General features: G+C 42.8%; 1 protein-coding gene across 1 annotated transcript; it reads right to left on the bottom strand.

The window, feature by feature from the left end:
• Positions 1-1,227: 1,227 nt before the first annotated feature.
• LOC147883870 (IAA-amino acid hydrolase ILR1-like 1) lies at positions 1,228-5,180 on the bottom strand. Its single transcript, XM_087398309.1, has 6 exons — positions 4,056-5,180; positions 3,787-3,912; positions 3,342-3,656; positions 2,445-2,573; positions 1,933-2,315; positions 1,228-1,675 (listed from the first exon to the last, which is right to left on the bottom strand). Exons 1-5 carry the CDS (start codon positions 4,497-4,499, stop codon positions 1,944-1,946), a joined length of 1,386 nt encoding a protein of 461 aa, XP_087254435.1. The 5' UTR covers positions 4,500-5,180; the 3' UTR covers positions 1,228-1,675; positions 1,933-1,943.
• Positions 5,181-20,346: the final 15,166 nt, after the last annotated feature.

Here is a 20,346-nt window from a genome sequence, read left to right as displayed (position 1 = left end):
AAGTTTGCAACAATTGTCCTCATGAGCAATCCATGCTACAATGAAGGCAAGAATCTATGATGAATCTCAAACGATGCAAGGTCAAATTTAGCGAGGGGCGAGTGCATGCCAACAAAGGCCATGGTCGTGAGTTTGTTGGGCCAATGGTAGGTAACGTTTCAACATAAGAGCGCATAGAAAGTTTGGTTGACATCATAGAGCTCATCCATAGACCTTTGGTAGTAAATAATTTGAAAAGCACAAGCAGCTGAAGAGTGTCCACCTTTGAAGTTTGACGAAAAAATTGCATAATAAGCACCAAACAAAAAGAAATGTCCATGGTGATTAAAGCAGCCAATGAAGAAGGTAAGTGAACAACACAAACAATGATCAATCAAAAGTTGAGGGAGGCAACAAAGCAAAAAGGAAGCTTGACAAGCATGTAAGGCTAACATAAGGAACACTCAAAGAGGACATCATTGATGCATAAGAAGCACTAAACAAAGACACGCAAGCTAGTCAAACGTTTTTCAAAAAGGAAAGTCCACGGTGGTCAAATTGGCACAAGCATGTAAGGCTAACATAAGGAACACTCAAAGAGGACATCATTGATGCATAAGAAGCACTAAACAAAGACATGCAGGCTAGTCAAATGTTTTTCAAAAAGGAAAGTCCATGGTGGTCAAATTGGCCAATGAAAGAAGGTAACAACACAACACAAGCACTAATCAATCAAAACTTAGGGGAGGTACCAAAGAGGAAACTCAAGGGCAACAAAGAGCAAAAAAGAAGTTCAACAAGCGTGTAAAGCTGGTGAATGTAGGGCAATACCTGCAGGTCCCATTGATTTGCAAAGTCGGTCTAGGAAAGGAAAACATAAGGAAAACTCTAAGATGACATCATGGGTGCTGATGATGTCACGAGAGCAAGGAAGTAAAAGTATTTGAACCTGTGCATTGTTTTTCTGTGGCAATTGAATTTGAACATGTGGAAAGGTTTGCCTACGGTGACAAAAACGTATTAATGATTTATTTATTTCTTGGTTTGGGTCATTGCTATCTTGCGACTGTGAATGTGCAGATATTTTCTATTGCCACACCTTTACGGGTTAAAGGTCTCCATCCAATTGTTACTCGTCTACAAAATCTCGGCACTCCCTACAACCAGCAGGATTGCAATCAAAAAAGGATCTATCCGAGCCTTGTTGCTCTTCATTTGTAGAATCTTGGCAACCCATAGCCTACAAAATTAACAAATAGGTTGGCTACAGTGAAAATTTATTTGCCATAGCAGTGTTCTTTGGGTTCAACAAGGATACATATAAATTGTTGGAAAGGCTTCACACGAAGTCTTTCAATTCCATGCAGTCTCAATTACCCGTCAAGGGAGATCTTTTAGATAGAGACTGGATGATATCTGGGATTTCGTTAACTGTTGACTTCAGTTGGTCACATAAGAAAGAGTGTACTTTCTCTTGACAGGCTCTCTTTTGCAGGCCATCAAGTGGTCCTTGAAGGGTAATCCATTCTTTTGGGGCACGCCCTGCACTTCGTTATGAAAGAATTAAAGGGCATCACAAGTTGAATCCCATCGAAAAAGCTGATTTGTTATAAATAAATGCACTTGGCAAGAAAGAATTGGTCTGCTTTAAGTGGAGAGTTGTTGCAGAAAGGACCATATACACTTGAGAATCAACCTGCACCCACAAGTTCACACAGTTTCTTCGCTGTCAGCTTTGACCCAGGAGATATATAAATGACAAAATTTGAATCTCAGTCCTCAACTTAGAAACCAGTGTCTGCCCATTGCTTGCCATGACCATATTTTCTTTGGAGAATGAAATACAAGCATATTACTTTCTCATGCCTAAATTGCAATGCTTTCAAAAGATATTTTTTGCTACAGCCCAAACGAAATTTAAGAGTCAGAAAAGGTTGGAGGCAATAGAGATACCTTGAGAGAAGTCAGTATTTCAGAGCATGTTGAATATAACTTTCAGCAATAGCTGCATGCATTGTTGCACCGATAGGGAGAACTTCTTCATCAAGAAAAAACAAAGGCGAGTGTCCGGAATGAATCGAACCACAGGTCTCATTCTTCATCCCAATGAAGAAAAATCCTCCTGGAATGACCTTTGTAAAGAAGGAAAAGTCTTCTGCCCCCATGACAGGCATTGCCTGGACAACATTTTGTTCACCTACAACATCAACAGCCACCTTGTGTATATGCTCGTACATATTTTGATCATTTATGGTTGGAGGGTAGAAGGGATGTTCCTTCTGCAAGAAATCTGTGACAGCATGACATCGATGAACTTCTGCCTGTTTCATTATGACCTGACAGAAGAGCACTGCACCAGTTAGCTACAAGCCTAAACACAATTTGGTATTTATACCCAAACGAGCAAAAGAGGACTCCAAAAACAATACAGCCAGCATGCTCTAGGCTGGGAAAAACCAAAGTACCTCTTCTATTCTCTGCTTCAGCATTTGAAAAGTTTCATTCGTGAAAGCCCTGAACGTCCCACTAATTACCACAGAATCTGGGATCACATTGTATGCACTACCTCCATCAAAGGTGGTCACCGATACCACCTGCGATTCACAGTGCATGTATTTCCCACAGTTAGTCATCATAAGTCCCAAAATGCCCACTTCAACATATTATTTTGCTTTACTCTGTGTGTACGTGTGTGATGTACTTGGAAAGTTCCTATGCACATGCAATTGGGGGAGTGGGGCAGGGAAAGAGAGTGAGATGATTAGGAAAGACAATGAGTGTCTATGAGGCAATGCACAACCAGCTGTCAAAAGGGCGTAAACATCCCCATAAGCATACCTAGGCCTGTTTTAGCAGGGATCCTAGTTCAGGAATGCATTCCTCCACAGTTGCTTAAGACTCTGGATGATTGAGAAATCTTCTTTCCTGAATGTAAGCACACGGGACATAGTCCTATGGAGAAGTTCCTAGGGTCTAAGTGGGACAACAAACCTACATGAACCATAACTACGCCACAAATAGCAAGGAATGACATCGCAAGAAAAAGGGGAGGGCAGCTAATGTAAGATTCTCCCGAAGACAAGTACCGCTGAGGGGTAAAGGAACTGGGAATTTGCCTTCTGCAACAACTGCGCCTACAAGTGGAGCAGATTGTTGTCCCTGTAAGCATGCTGCAGAACAGCCCATCTCTAGGCCTTAAATCCGACCAATATTTTTGAAAGGGGAATGGGACATAAACAGCAGCGCAATAGCTTTCAAATGGCATCACTACCCCGCTGGCACAAATAGCCTTCCTCTGTGCCTTCCCAACGAATGAAAGAGAGATTGTATGCAATAAACCAGGAAACATTTGCTTTACCTACCTGCGAATCTAGAGGGTTTGATTCCCTGGAGATCAACTGCTGCAAGCTCAACACAATTGAAGATGCTGCAACAATGGGATCTACTGAATATTGTGGGAGCGCAGCATGACCGCCCTTTCCAGAAATGACGGCCTTAAAAAAACCACAACCCGCTAATACAGGGCCTGGCCTTGCACCAATGATCCCCGTTGGATGGGCGAGCGTCACATGAATTCCAAATATAGCCTCGGCTTCTCCGAGAGCTCCTTCTTCTATCATCCGTTCGGCTCCCGCTCCACCCTCTTCAGCAGGTTGGAAAATCAAAATCACTGTTCCCTGTTGGACAAGGCAAACCAAGTAGATATGTGGGAATTTCTGTCGAAAGTACAACCCAAATCGTGATGGAGAAATTAAAAGAAAACATCGCGTGGACAACGAGCACACAACTATGTATGAAATCCTATACCCGTATTCTGTCAATACGCCGCTGTAGCAGTTTGGCAGCTCCAAGAAGCATGGCTACGTGCGCATCATGCCCACATGCATGCATTTTCCCAGGTATCTTGCTCTTGTGCTCCCACTCCACTGCTTCCTGCGCATAAATTGGAAGTCTAAGGCGATGATTGCCCATCTTATATTGAATGCCTTAAGAGAACTAGGAACTTATTCGTACAGTCTGATCCAATGCAGTATTTGAATTGCGACGTTTAGTGACTAGTCCAAACAATTGCCGACCTGGATTGGAAGAGCATCCATATCCGCCCGAAGGGCCACAAACGGTGGCCTGCCGGTCCCAATCGACGCAACTACGCCAGTACTGGCCACAGGCCAACGGTATTGAATTCCGATCTCGTCTAGCTCTGCCCGAATCAAAGCGCTGGTTTCAAATTCTTCATAGGCCAGTTCTGGGTTCTCGTGTATACTTCTTCTCACTCTCCTCAACCAGTCCTTGAAGGCTGGCTCCTTCGCCATCTCCAAAATATCTTGTGTTGAATTATGAGCCGATTTTTGCACCTCAGCGGTGCCAAAGGAGAGAACCGAAGATGCAAAATCAGGCGTAGAGGATTCGAATCCATCGGTCGTATCTGCGGAAAGGCTTAGACTAAGTAGGTGGGCGCCAAGGAACCAAGCCAAGAGAGACCGGGCAATGCCCATTTTGAAAGCGGTTCCTGAGAGCATGGACTCGCAAAACTAATCAGCGAAGTGGCCAGGCATTTAGAGAGAAATCATTGGGGAAAAGAAGGTGCTGAAATGTTTTAGTATTGGAGGAGCTGAGCGTCGCCATAATGGAGGAGAAAAGAAATCGGTCTCTCTTCTTATTCGCTTCATTTGGTGCTGTCACCAGCCGTGTAAATCTGAAGAATGAGCGACAACAGTCGAGAGGCCCATGTAAGGCCAACGCGACAATTCAATTTTGTATGTGAAAGGGTCTATAAAATACCATAAAAGCGGCAAGCTGGAGGTGAAGCGGGGATGGGAGGCAACGACGAAATGCCGCAGGCTGGGTTGCCGAGGTACTTTGGATGTGCGAGGGGGGGAGGCAAAAGCGAGAATTTCAAGGAGGGGGAGGGGAGCTGGAGGGGGCTGGCAAATTGGGTGTGACAACCGAGAGGAGGAGCAAGGGGGTGGAGTTGTGGTGCGGGGAAGTTGCAATTTTTGGAAGGACGAGCTACTGATCTGGTACGGAGTGGCAGACAGAGAGAGAGAGAAGAGGAACCCGAGTTTGTGGTGCGGGGAAGTTGCAATTTTTGGAAGGACGAGCTATTGATCTGGTACGGGTGGCAGAGAGAGAGAGAGACAGAGAGAGAAGAGGAACCCACTCTGAGGGAGCACACACAAAGCTCACGAGAGAGAGAGAGAGAGAGGAAGAAGAAGACACCTTGCCAAGGGAAGACAGGGGGTTGAGAATCATGAGACAGAAGGGAATGGGGTCTATATACTGTATGCACAGAGAGACCCACGTGGAAGGAGACTCACAAGAGAGAGAATGGGAAACGAAACCACCTTGAAGGAGAGCGAGATAGACACACAGAGAGGGAGAGAACTAAGAAGTTTGGGGCCCGGGAGAGAGATGCAGAGAGGGGAGACACACACATTAGAAAGAGAGAGAGAGAGAGTGAGAGGCAGAGAGAGAGAGAGAGAGAGAAGAGATTGAGAGAGAGGGAGAGACAGAGAGAGAGAGAGACCTCACATTAGACAAAGAAAGGTAGAGAGAGAGGGAGGGGGGTGGGGGCAGAGAGAGACACAGATATCTCTCTTTCACAAGGTTAGAGCACACAGAGATTCAGAGAGAGAAAGAGAGAGAGAGAGAGAGAGGGGGGGTCGGTGAGAGGAGCTCTAAGTCTCTCAAAAGAGGTTGTAAACCTTCTTCAAAGGACACACAAATTTGAGAGAGCGGGGTGGAAAGGAAATTAGGAAGAAGGTTGTTGAGAACGAGATGGTGGCCTGGGAATCGTGATCATGGGGTGTGATGAGCTAGCTAGTAGCTACCTCCTTCCTCCTCCATGGCAGTCTTATGTGTTCAACTAAGAAGATCTTCCAGCTCCCGATTTTATTCTCCCTCGCTGTGATTTTATTCTAGTTCTAGCTGGATAAAGCACAAGCTATTGCCCCAGCTATGCAGAGCAAAGGCTGCAAAATCTTAGCTCATAGGGCAGCGGAGGCAGGGCTATGTATTGCAAAGCTTTGAAACAGAGACTCACAGGCAATTTAGCAAACGCAAAACAAATCTTTTGAGAGCTGCAAACACAAGCGAGCTTTGGCAAATTCACAAGCAAATCTATTCAGAGCCTTGGCAAAACACAGTCAAATGAGAGACTTGAGACTGAGTAGTTGCAATAATCTGCTAAATTTGCACGGCCAGCTAGTTTATTATGTGAAAGGCCCCTCCAACCAAAAATTTGCAAGACCACCTACTTCATAGCCAGATCTAGTTGTTCAACCCCTAAAAAATATAAAAAGAAACTTGCAAGTGCAATGTATCATCCACATGGAGAATAATAAAGCTTCCCTCGAATTATTTCCTTCCCTACCAATCAGTCAATCAATCAATCAATCCAGTAGCCTCTAGCATCACTCACTCTCGTCCATCCGACAATCCATCCGTTGAAGACCTGAAATGGAAAGCTCCCAGCTTGAGGTGTGTGATTTGGGGAAGTTATTAAACGTTATACGCCCTTTGATGGGCTTCTTCTTGAGAAGTTCAGCTTGGATTTTCATTCCGATTGGCTGCTGCTTTTAAAAATTTTAAAAGTAAAATATAGATTGATTGGCTGTTTCTTGAGAGTTGAACTTGTCTGTACTTCTTTTTTAAAATATATAAAAAGAAAGTATACGTTTAAACGATAGGCTTGACGCTTTCACTGTCTGATTGGCAGGTTTGCAACTTTGAGAGGTTTGAAATTATACTTGCAGATATCGCATTCTTGCAATTTTACAAGTTGAATTTTATCAACTTTGAGAGGTTTGAAATTGCACTACTTGATACCTACAGATCTCGCATTCTCTGAAGAAACCCAATATTATTCAGCTCATACTTGAACTGAAGGTAGCACCAATTACGTAGTTTCCTTTCTTTTCTTGTGCAGTTCGATTGAATTGTATAGACATATGGGCTATTGGCTATTTGCTAAATAGCCCGGCATATATGCGGCAGATGATGCGCCCCGCGCATGCTGTGGATGATGCACCGGCTGATGATTGCCCTCCCATTTGCTCTTGTCTTCTTGCCCTTTTTGTCAACACAAAACTAGTGACAGCGGCCATGGAGGAGGAGGAGAGGTCTGAAGCCGCTGCCTCTCCCATTATCTTATATATGTAGCCGGCCGCCTTGCCTGAATCACTCTCCCTCAAGCCATACATATTCCCATCACGCCTTCGTTTTTGTAGTGGCAAGAAAGATCTCATCAGCTCTTGCGCCAACATACGACACATTCCCACAGAACGTTTTGCCTTCAATCGCCAGCATTCCCTTGAATTATTCAGCAGCAGCGTTATCTGTAATGCTTAGCAAGCTCTCCTTATTATATATTGCATAGACAGGTATCATTCTCACAGTGCAACTTGGCCACACTAGATCCGCGTCATTGCTGACCAACAGTATTTGCATGCGAGCTTACTGTTTTGCGCTACTGTTTTTCACGTCATTGCTGACCTTCGAAACTTAGTAGTTTTGACAGCGAGATTCCAAAGCTAGCTCTTCATAACGCCTCTCCAAATTGATTTGGGCAGTTCATCTAATCGTAAGAGGGTGGGAAGCTGATATCGCACTCCTTTTCATGGGTGAATTTCCAAACTTACCTCAAAACATTTCATCCACATATTTTCCGAAGTATGTGCCGCGTCCCTGTCATGCATAGTTCCCACCCATTTCTTAAACCACCTCCAAACCATGCAAATCCATAAAAAAATCGAAAGCCACCACCGGGACCATGCGCACAATTAGAGGGAGTTGTTTGAGCTTTGGAAGCGGCTGCAGGGCCGGCACCTCAACAGGTCTCAAGAAAGAAATTCAATCCCTGTTCGGGTCCAATGTTATCAAATAATGGAGAGGCGTACACAGCCCATCCTTGTCCATGGGTCGCCAGTGCAACAGATGCGAAAGAATCATGTTTCCGTCACGGAAACGGAATCAACAACGCCCATTCCCGAGTCCCTCAACCCAGGCCGGTCTTTGAGATAGCGTTGTACCCAGCCTGCCAACATGAGAAACTACAATCCCAAGTCAACGTAAAGTCTGCGGACTTGGACGGAAATTGCAATGCCTATCCAATCCCGATCGGTCGGTTAACGTTACGATAGCTAACGTTGATTGATTCCACGACGTACAAACGTGCAGCAGCGGGACGATTCCTTCATCTTGCAGGGGCAGCCCGACTTCCAAGCATGTGTGAGAACTCTGGATTGCAGGGACGAGGGGCCCTTGTTCTGTGCAAATCGCGGCAGCCTGCCTGACTTGGGATGCGATGCGCACACAGAAATAGAAAATGGCAGCTTTGTGAGGACCACGGATCAGCAATTCCAAGCAGCTTTCCGAGTCAATTCCATGTGGAGATTTGGCAATTCGATCGTGGAAGATAGATGCCTTGGCAAATGAAGCTGGCAAGAAAACAACTTTTGATTGAGATCGATATGTATGTCCAGAATTGTATTGTCCCTTCGGAACTCGCCTCGCCAAGGCAATGGTCCCAAGAATTGTGGAGTGGGAACTCATGGACATCGAGTGGGAACTAATTGACATCAGCTCATTCTCCGACCACCCCTCATACCTTGCACTTAGCCTTCCAGGGACTCTAATCACCTCTTGGAGCCATAGACTTCGATTCCATTGATACCTTGCAAGTAGCCTTCCATCGCGACTCTCCCCTGCAACCTTGCTTGGCTCACGATAATCAGACTACCAGTGATTGTTGCCCCTCCACTTGCTGAATTGCCAAATCTCCACATGGAATTGATGCAAAAAGCTGGGCATTGCGGATGGATGGTCCACGTCCAATTCCATGTGGAGATTTGGCAATTTGATCGATACCTTAGCAAATAAAGATGGCAAGAAAACTTCAATGTGTACTCACATCAACTTGTGATTGGATGTCCCTTCGGAACTCCGCTGTCCACACAATATTAAAGTAGCTTGGTCCCCATGGAGGAACCCTAGTGGACATCTCATCTCATTCACGTGTGTTTTGGAGACACCCTTTGGTAGGCACAGAAGTCGATTCCATGCTAGGAAAACGTAGACAACAATAATGCAAGAAGACAAAGACAATGGAAAAGCGAATGATCGTGAGTGACCATGCGTGCATCTGAAAGATCTACATCAAGATCCTAAACTAACTCAACATCATCCCAAGAAGCTAGCAAATATGAGACAATCACCCAAAGCAATTCATAGGTAATAATTCCACTATAGGTAACATGCTAACGGGGCAATGCATGAGTGGGTGTAGCCATTTTTTGTGAAGTTCAGAAAATATATTGGAGATGCATTAGGAAAAAAGGGAGCTTTGGGGCCCTTTAAGAAATTCGCTATTTTCTCTTTTCTCTCTCTTCTAAAATGTGGAAAAAGCAATAAAATACGGATATCTGTCAGTTTAGGACCACAGGTGTGTCAGTCTAGGGAGGAATAAAAAAGTCCTTTCAGATAATTGAGAAGACGTTGCATTAAACTCTCCATATAGATTCCCTCTCCATTTAGATTCCACATCTCTTTCGACGGTGGCCTCTCATAAAGAACCCATGAGGCCATAAAGAACCCATCATGCCATCACTAATCCATTTTTTTTCAAATATTTGAATGGTTACTGCGAAAGATTAGATGAGTTTTATAAAAGGCAGACAAGATGAAGAACCAACCCTCACGAAATGGCTGCGTGCAACCATGCTCTTGAAGAAGAACCTCAAAAGAAGCGACTACCCCATTTGCACATTGATTTATAAGAAAAATATGCGTCGATACAGAAAAGAGGAAAGGTTTCGCTTGTGAATGCTAAGCAAAAGGAAAACATGAGAAGAGCAGGCTCTCAACATATTGACTTATGGTGTGATGGACAAATTTACCCAAAATGTCCATTGAGAAATTCGAGTCCTTCACTTTCTAATCCGACAACACTATTGAGGTTTGTGGGTGATGGGAACAATGCAGAAGTGTGGAAATGCTTATATAAACTTTTTGTTTTTTGTGACCAAGCCACCTTTAGCAAAAATGATCAACAAGCATTTGAAGAAGCGGTAAAGAGTTTTGGAAAGGCAATGAAAGAGGCTTGGACAACATGTAACATCACTCATTACATGGTAAGAATAATATCATGTTTTTGTGCATGTTTTTTCTAAAAGCAAACAATCTTAGTTTTATATATTCTAATGCTCACTTGCCTATGTATCAAAACATCATATAATCTACAATCACCTTTCTTTCTTTGTAAAAAAATACAGATGCCCTGCAATTTGGTCCACATAGGGAATGGAGAAATCACACTACGGGGCACGAAATGCATTCTTTAGACATACACAACATTTTGGAAGAAAACAGAAAGCCAATAGTTTAAAACTTAGTCTTCCAGTGGTTCTATCGAGGAATACTACAAAGACTTCAAGCCAAGAAGAAAGTTAACACATCACAGGTTAAGCTAGCTTTCAGGTTGGCTCAAAAAGAAAGGAGGCGGCAGATTTTGGAGAACTCAAATGCAGCATAAAGACATGCTCAGTGGAGACACTCAAAGATATTTGTAAACCACAAATGGGTAGATAGAAGATAAGTGCTAAACCTTGTCATTAGGGGAGAATTGGGGTCTCAAAAGGGCCTCCAATTAGTGTTTCCTAATTTCAAGGGATTAGAGAGTGATTTGAGGTGTACCAATGAGAGTGCTAGAAGGTGTGGGGCAATGGTATGTTGAGGTGGAGGGTGGGCAGGCCTGCAGAGAGCCCCTATTGGTTGCTCCCCTTACACTAGGGACCACCCAAACCATCCCCCCCCCTCTTAACCCATGTTTGACCCTCCTACTAGGTGCACCTCCCCCACATGAGCCCAAAACTGCATTCAATGGGATGGTAGGGCCCAAATGGCGAATTTTTCTTCTCCCCTCCCTCTTTCTAGGGCCTCTGCACCCCACTGTTCTGGTCCAGCCTGCCAAATCACTCAGATTTGAATCAAATCCCACACATTTTCCCTCTTCCCCCTCTTTCTCTGCTCCCTCCTACTCTGGCCTGCTTATTGCAGCTCCTCTCTCTCTTCTCTCTCTCTCTCCCCTCTCCCTCTCCTGTGCCTCTGTTGGAGCTGCTCTGTCCCTCTCCTTCTCCCTCTCCTGTGCCTCTGTTGCTCTTGCTCTGTCCCTCTCCTTCTCCCTCTCTTGTGCCTCTGTTGCTGCTGCTCTGTCCCTCTCCTTCTCCCTCTTTTGTGCCTCTGTTGGAGCTACTCTGTCCCTCTCCTTCTCCCTCTCCTGTGCCTCTGTTGCTGCTGCTCTGTCCCTCTTCTTCTCCCTCTTTTGTGCCTCTGTTGGAGCTGCATTGCCTTGTGTAGGAGTCCCATTCTTGCTGTTGCAAGGTCTGCAAGCATGGTGAGGAGAAAGGCTACAAGACCACTCAATGCTGTGACCTCTTGTGTCTTCCACAACACCAGAAATGCATTGGATGAGTGGATCCCTTGCACCTGCATCTTAAATGACTGGATAGTGATGAAAATTTCGGCCAAAGGTCCACATAAGCTTCCCAAGAGCAAGAGAGGTGACATCTTGCATGAGTGGAAGGGGCGCATCTTGAAGTTCAAGTTTGGGAAGAAAGGATGGCTCGCAAAAGTGCAACATGTTTACATGGGAAAAGATATGCGGCTTCCTCCATCATTCAATCAATCTAGGATACCATCACACTGTGAGCCTTTCTATCTATGTACCTTTTTCACCTGTAAGTGTAATGAGTCCATTTGGAAATTTTGTGTTTGGTTTCTAAAAGCTCTTATTCATGGTGGCAGATGTTTTCCCTTCGGACCTTGAGGAGTGGGAACGAGTTGAATCATTCATAGGCATGAAGAATGTGTATTGGTATAATGCAACATACATCACTCCAACGACATCATCAAGCTATGGCCGTCTGCAAACCATTGCACCACCACAACTTCAAGACATGGATTGCGGCAATGTGGACTCGAGGACATTGCAATCGTACAAGGACAAGATTGCAAAGGATGTGGGCATGTCCATGAAGTTTACATTTGGATCCAAATGGGCAAGGTTATCTTGGTTTATGCCTCTGCACATTTTTGCTTCTTTATTTCAGAATATACATATGCATAGAAAAAAAACTATGTGGTCCTGCAAGCGTGTAGATGAAAATGCTCTTGAAGATTTACTTGGGATGAATTGGGGAACCAAGTCAGGCGACCAAAAGGGCAATGTGTTTCAATGTCACGCATGTAAAGGCAATGTGGCTATTAGATACCATTTGTCACGCCAAATGTTGTATTTAGCTTTTTGGTGGCTTCCCCTTGACTCTAATGATGAAGACAATACGGGGGTAAGTTTGTCTATTGATGTTGAAGAGGGAGATGTCAAGAATGTGAATGTCACATCGCAATGGACTCTAAGGGATGTGCGAGAACACCTATTGGTCATGGAGGACGGCATGTCAGAGTCCTTCTAGTTTACCTTAAATGGTGGTAAGATCAGCCGCCGTGTGGAGAAGTGCATGCATAGTGCCAATTTCATTCCTCCTGCAACTTTGAAGATTGCTAACAATGTGTTTGACTAGTGCAACATTTAATGGTTTGTCTGTCAAATCCTAGTTATTGCTTCAAAAGATGATGGACAATTTAATTAAAATGTTATTTCTTTTAATGTTTTCTCCTTTCAGTTCATGGTAAATGTTTTTCAAAAAATTTGGGGATTTTATGATTAATTTAAAATTTTAGGGTTTTGATATATATTAGGGGTAAGAGCCCTTTTTACATCACATTCTCACTTTCACATTTAGAGAGCCATAGAAACTCCCGTCCTCAGAAGTTACTCCCTCCATCAATTGCTATTTGCCATGGATTCAGCTAGAATTGTGTTCCATGACTTCATCTCACGAACTGCATTTGCAGATCGTGAGGAAGAGCTATTTTTAGTGTTTGATAGGACTTTAGATATCCTAGGCACATATATGCAAGCCAAGGATGACTTCTTAGATCTCATCCTTCACATGCAAGATAATTTCTCAAATTTTGCCTATACACTTGACCACACTTCAAAGAGATGGGTTCCCATAGATTACATAAAGTATCTGTTCGTAGAGGAGCCAAAGTTTGTAATGCACTTGGCCCGCTTTTGTGACAACCTTACAGACGAAGGGTTTAGGACAGTCGAAGTTCAAGACATCCTTGACGCAGGGATCACAGGAAATACAGGCACCAAATTCCTTTCATGGGAGATGACATTCATCTTCCTTCTCCAAGAAGGAAATTCAGAGGAAGAAGCCTCATTGTCTAGCACCCCCTCTAGTAGAACTGCTTATCTGGTCGTCCCTAGACTAGACTCAGACATCTACATGGAAGAGAGTCTTGACGATCCAACAGAGGAGATGGAAGCAGCGCAAGCATTGAGCCTACTTCAAGAGCCCCTAGTAGAGCAAGAATCTGCATCGGAGACATTGACCCAGACTCAGAATTATGGTCCTTGTCCCCCCTCACCATCGATGGAGAAGAGTATGTATTCCTCCATCACATAGAGATTCTTTTTGGACTACGAGAGGATGAGGCACTCGGAGTCCTATCGGGGTTCGATGTTGACACAAGTGCCAAAGATCCCGGGGTTTTAGGTATCGAAGACCAGACAATGGAAGACTTTCTCTTGACGACGTTGGTTTCAATGAGGGATGCATACATGTCCATATACGATGCACAACCTTCTCATGCAGAAGCTTCCACCTCCAACACAGGTCAGGAGCAAGCGTCCACCTCCCAAATGGAACATCACACAGCACCTGGTTCCATCAACATTGCAAATCAGGAAGGGATAGAAGCCGACGACACTGTAGTGGTAAGTTCGAACAATTCTTTTTATTTTGATGTTCTTTCAGTATAATTTGTTTTGTTGGTCTTCTAATGTTTGTTGAATTGAGGATGCATTTGAGCTTGATGAATTATCATCTCGATGGGGTAATGTTTGTAGCGCATTTGGGCGAGATCATTCTTTGGCCCATTACCTTGGCAAAGTCGCAGAGCATATCGTGGTCTTTCACAGTAAATTTTCTCCTCGAGGTCCTTCAGAGCTACTGAAGTGCAAGGCTTTGTCGCGCGCTATCATACTCCAACATTACTCGAAATGCCAACAAACTCATTTTGGTACACCGCCTGGCTACTATCAATGCCTTTGGATCGAACATTCATGGCAGGGCATTGACGGCAACGGCTATGTCTTTGGCAACAAGAGAGGAGGATGTTAGTGCTTTTGCGGCTCGATTTATATCTAGGAATCCACTAGGGGATTCAAAGACCCCTATTCTCGATGTACTCAAACTAGCCAAGAAGAAAGATAGCCTGTGTGGCCTTTTGTATATATAAACTTATATTTAAATGGATACATGACTACGTCTTTATTATTTGTTTTAAGTTATCATTGCTCGTCATGAATTCCATTGTATTTTGTTTAAGTCTTTGATGATATATTTTCTCCATCATTTTAATTGTGTTAATTTAATACATTTCTAGCCAATTTAGCATCATTTTTATGCGACTTCTCCATGCTTTGTGTATTCCAAATGGACAAAGGACCCCAATTTTGTACAAATCATGGTCCGTGTGCATAGAGAATATGCTGCAAACATGATGAGAATCAAATCAGCAAAACAAAAATTGTTTATAAAGCAAGTGCTAAATATTACGATGGTGCCAATATTACCATGTAATGCATAATGTGCGACTACCCCCATGCTTTCACCATTAATTGCATAAACTCTTTCACAGCCATCCTGAACCTTTCATAATACATCTCATCGATTTGAACCTGGCGAAGCAATTTTATCAATGCATCTACCTTTGTCCATACTTTAGCTCTCAAAGTTGCTACTTGAGGATGAGAAGCCTTATTGGTCATGCATTCACACAATGCTTTCCAATATTTCCAACCCAAACTACTTTGAGACGATGTATGTTTGTCTTTGTCGAGATTGTGGTTCGATAGGAATCTCCTTGCCTTCCCTCCACCCATGGACACTTTTGTAGAAAGATTCTGTGTTGCCTTAGACATTTTCTTATCCTCCTTAAGTTTGACATGTCCTCCATGGAATCCCATCTCTGACAATAACTTCGCAGCTTCTGCAATGCACCGTGTGGATACTTCTTGTGGATTTAAATTCCAAGCATAAACAAGATGCAAATACAACAACTTATCAAGTACACGTAGTTTTGTGTGTAAAGTACATATTTGTACTCTCTCAAGTGGGATGGGCAAGATGGGATCCCACTTTGGATCCTTCTTGTTGCGATTGGGAGCTTGCGTTTGGCTGCAAGATAGAATGCCATTCTCCCATTGTAAGCCAGCCTTTTGCTTACATTGTAAACACATGCAATAAAGGCATGTGTTCATTGCATTTGCCCTTGTATCACAACCATGCAAGCACTTGAGGGTTTTCAAATCACCAGCAAGATGCCATTCAACTTGAAAGGTTCCATGGCCATCGACTGTCAATGTTTGCCCTTCCTCTTGTCTTCGGATGGTTGATGGGATTCCTGTTCTATATAGAACCCACTTCAATGTCTCATGGCACTCTTTCGGAGTCTCAAATGCTGCAAGCCACCATATATCTTTCTCTGATTGCACTGAGAAATCTTGCTCTACTTCTTCATCCCCTTGAACAAAGGCTAAGGCTTTATTCATAATGCAGATGCTAACTCTCTCTAACTTGTGTTCTTTCACCAATTGAGCTTCATCCATTTTGATGACAAATATGAGCTTTCCATTGCAATCTGTACAACAAAAGAGAAAAATCGTTAGGATAAACCTGATATAGGAAATGAACTAAGTAAAGTGCAATGCTATTGTGGATTTCCTCTTACCATCTTCTCTCATGCCATAGAATACTTGCATCACCTAGATGGTTAACTCCTCTTTGAAAGTTTGCAGAAAAACGCGATATGACTGTCTTTATAATTAAATACACTGAAATCGTGTTTTTTAGCAAAAAGTCCTATTGATGCAAAAACATTCTGTCCAGACAAAATTTAGGTAAATCTGCAAGATAGTTGTCTTTATCATTCAAAAGATGAAGTAAATACCTAATAGCTGATGCAGTAGAATTAGATAGATCAAGAAGACACTTGGAAAGGTAGATCAAGATTGTGGTGTATTTAAGTACCTTTCTCTCCATGGCTTTTGCACAAGTATAGGTAGGTGGGCATGATGATGGGAGAAAAGCAAGGTCTAAAGTATTGTCCAGATGAAGATGAGGAAGAAGGTGAAGATTCAAAACTACTGAATGGATGGAGAAAAGTGAAGATAAGAGGAGAGGGCACAGATATCTATTCAAGTCACACTTGTCAGCCACACATGCCAAAACGGGTCTTCAAGGTACTATATTTAGAGTATCTAGTGATTGCATGCATCTATTTTTAGACCAAGCTACCAGAATTAATCATTCCCTTTGTCATCTCTATCTCTAGTTTCATCTTCGTCCCTATAGGCTTGTGACAGACAACCTCAACAACTCTATTACACTGACCCAATACAGCTCCAGCTCCTTCCCCTAGACCCACTACAGCTCTATCTCAACCCATTAAGCTGACACCCATCAAACTGTTATCCAAAACCTCACCAGCTCTATCACACTTACCCACTACACCTCAAGATACATCAAGCTGACAACCATCAAGCTCTTCTTATCTACATACTAATAAGGTTAGTACCTTTTGTAAACTGGTCTTTCTCAAACATTCTATAGACTCTTGCAGAACAATTTGCTAAAAAATGCGATACTCATGTTTCTTCAAGAAAATGCGATATAGGGTGTTTTTATGGAAAAGAGCCTCAACTCGCATTTTCTAGAAAAAAATGTTATCCTCTATGGACCAAGTACTGGAACCTAAGGAAAGGTGAGGTCTACACAATCACAGATAAAGAAAACACTACTGTCCACAAATATAGCAGATTCCTAAGTGGTATATATGAGTACCTCAATTTTTTCTGTCCATGGCTGGCCCTGGTGACTTGTCTTTGGCTCTTGCATAGGTGCAGTAAGGATGATGGGAGTGAGGGGGGGGGAGGATGATGGTAGTGATGTAGATAAGGATGTGGTGTAGGGATGGAGGAAAGTGTAGATAAGAGGAAAGGGCATAGTTTTCAATGCATGACACATCTGTCTTGTCAGCCACACGTGTGGAAAATGGTCTTCTAAGTACCTGTGCATTTATTTCCTCATGATTGCTTGCACAGATTTTGAGACAAAACCACCTCTAAGTATAGTTACCCTTCATTTCATTCCTATCTCTGGTTTCAGTTGCCTCCAACCTCACCACCTCCAGCTCCAACCTCACTACCTCACCAGCTCCAGCTTCAACCTCACATTAGGAAAAAAGGGAGCTCATTTTGGGGCCTTTTAGAAGAGAGAGAAAATAGGCTCTCAACCAATTAGGAGTGGGCCAACGTAACGTTGAAAATTCAACAAAAGAAGATGAAAATAAGAAAAAGAAATAGTACTATATGTTCATAGAAGCATGTCACATTAATGAGGTGATCTGATTTGAATCTTTAAAAAATTTATTTTCTGTGCAGAATTTGGTGATTCTGACACCGCAGACGCGTCTCGAACGGCCCAAAACCCCAAGAACGGCATTGGAAATGCTGGAATCGGACATCCGGGGGCCCGGAAACGGCCAAAAAAGGCCGAAAAACGCGATTTGCAGCAAAATGCGATTTGGCACTTTTGAAGTTCCGGGCCTCCGGATGTCCGATTCCAGCGTTTCCGGTGTCATTCTGGAGATTTTCGGTCGTTCCGGACGCGTCTGCGGTGTCAGAATCACCAAATTCTGCACAGAAAAGTGTTGCTCTTATATGAACATTGAGTGTAAAGCATGTGAAAGAATATATTTATTCCTTTTCACACTGACATTTCTCATGCAAGTATCCATATTTTCTTGCTTTTGTAGAGAGAGAAAAGAGAAAATAGTGAATTTCTTACAGGGCCCCAAAATGAGCTCCCTTTTTTCCTAATGCTACCTCACCACCTCCATCACAGAGTCCCACTGCAACTCCAACTTCAACCTCACCAGCTCCACCACCCACTGCAGCTCCAGCCACAATCTCCCCAGCTCCATCTCACACCTCCCTACTCTAGCTCCAGCTCTACACACAAGCCCAGGTAAGAAATCTTTCACCAATCATTGGTTTTTCCTATTGTTAAGGTGAAATGACCATTCCATAGCTTTCTCCCAAAGACACTCAATGAGTTGTTGTTTTGAGCACATCTCATATGCATTCTAGGGTTTAGAAGGATGGTAGAGTCCAACTGATTGATTAGAGTAGGCTTCAACAAATTTGCTCAAAAACGTGATTTGAGCTTGTTCTTTGTTTTTCTCCTCCATATCATGTTTTCTAGCAAAGTTTTCGCATGCTGGGTGTTCCTGAGTTATGTCAAAAAAAAATTGTTGAAAAACGCGATTTCAGCCTTTTCTCTATATTTTTGCACCATATCGCGTTTTTCTTGGGTTGCTGATTTCTTTGTTATGTTTGGGTTTTTTTCCAGGAGAAGAACACAATAAACTATGGCAAGAACCAAAGCAACAGCCAGAAGGAAAGAAAAAGGACCTAACATTGCAGGGGTTGCCACAGCTCCATCCACGTCTAAATCTTCAAAGAAGGGGAAGCCTGTGCACATGCTAGCAAGGAACATGAAGAAAAGAGTGAGCCAAAGCAATTCTATCTTGGTGAAGATCAGGAAGGCTCAGAAAGCCATAGGATATGCAGTACCCAGGGCACCATTCCAGAGGCTTGTCAAGGCAATATGCATGAATTGGCATGTGGACTTTAGATGGCAAAGGACTGCACTACTTGCTCTCCAAGAAGCTGCTGAAGAGTGGCTTATAGAGTTTTTCATGGACACCATGATGGTAGCAGCACATGCACACAGGGTCACTATCATGAAAAAAGACATCCAAACACTTGTCAGGGTCAGGTATAGATATGACAAGATCCTTAATGCAGAGGATTGGGATGATCTCAAAATGAGAGATATCTTGTTGATACCTCCAGCCAAGAAACCTAAAGATGATGGAGTCAAGATCATAGAGGTCTTTCACCAACATGAGACCAGAGGCAAGGTTGCCTATGAAGAGTCCCTCAGGGAAAGAGTCAAAGAAACAATGTTTGTCTTGCAATCCCATACATTAGTGAGGATGGTGCAAATTTAGCAGAAGCTCCTACAACTTGGACCAAGGATCAGAGTAGCTATCCAGACTGTGAATGATGACCTAACTTGGGACTTGATAGAAGACTGCATCGTGGCTTTAGCACAAAAAGAAAAACATGTCACTTGCACAATCATGCTTGTAGCTCTATAGTAAGTGTATCTTTCTATGTCAATTGTGTTTATGTATTTGTAGCATTCACTTTTTCATAAGCTAAGTTATTTTTTGTAGTTTTTTGAAGAGTCAGATCCACCGGAGCCTTCAGCACTCTGTGTATATAGTTGATCCAGCTATAGCTTTCAAGCTAAAAGATAAGAAAACATCAACCAAAAGCATTTCCAAGTGGTTTCATTTTTGTAATTTGGATGTGGTTGATATGATTCTCCTCCCATATTGCTGAGAGTATGTTCCTTGACCTTTTCCCACTACTACCCTCTTTTGACAAAATCCTGATTGTTCAAATTAAATTTACATCCTCTTGGTCTAATCCCCTCATGTTATTTGTTTCTCTTGTAGCAATCATTGGAGTTTGCTACATATAGATGTACAACAAAAGCTATGCTATACATTCAACTCCTTAAAGGGTACCTACCCACTAGGATTTAGAATTATAAGTCAGTCATTGCTTGTACTTTTGCTCTAAAATGCGATTTTCAGGTTTTCTCTTGAAAAGTCAGCCATATCGCATTTACTTGCAGAAGTATGAATTTAATATTTTGTTGCCCTTCATTCCCATTGCAGTTGTCTTAAAAGACTAATCATGGATGCATTGGACCTCCGTAATCCAAAGTTAAAGATGTTAGATTCAGCTCACCCAATGCCATTGTAGGTACAGTGATCATCGTCACTTATCTTTATCTCGCTCTTATTTTGCACTCTTCATAGTCTAATATACATCTTAGCTTTCTATTTTGATAAAAAAGACACCACAACAGGAGGATCCTTTCTCCTATGGATGGAGGACTTTCATAAGTGCAAAATATATGTGGACACATACTTTTCAGAGAAACAGCCTGAATTTGTGAGTACTTTCATTGCATACTATTTGAGAAGTTCTAAATTCAATGCATTGATACAAAAAAGATTGAAAACATTGTTTGTTTTTATTGCAGATGAAAGAGGATAGTTTTGGCTGTGAATATGTACATAGCTTCAGAGCAA

This window comes from Dipteris shenzhenensis, chromosome 27, assembly GCF_047967505.1.
Source record: "Dipteris shenzhenensis isolate YYH24624 ecotype China chromosome 27, Dip_SZ_1.0, whole genome shotgun sequence".
Classification (NCBI taxonomy): Eukaryota; Viridiplantae; Streptophyta; class Polypodiopsida; order Gleicheniales; family Dipteridaceae; genus Dipteris; species Dipteris shenzhenensis.
Note: the sequence above shows the minus strand (reverse complement) of the source record. Positions and strands in the feature narration are given on the sequence as shown.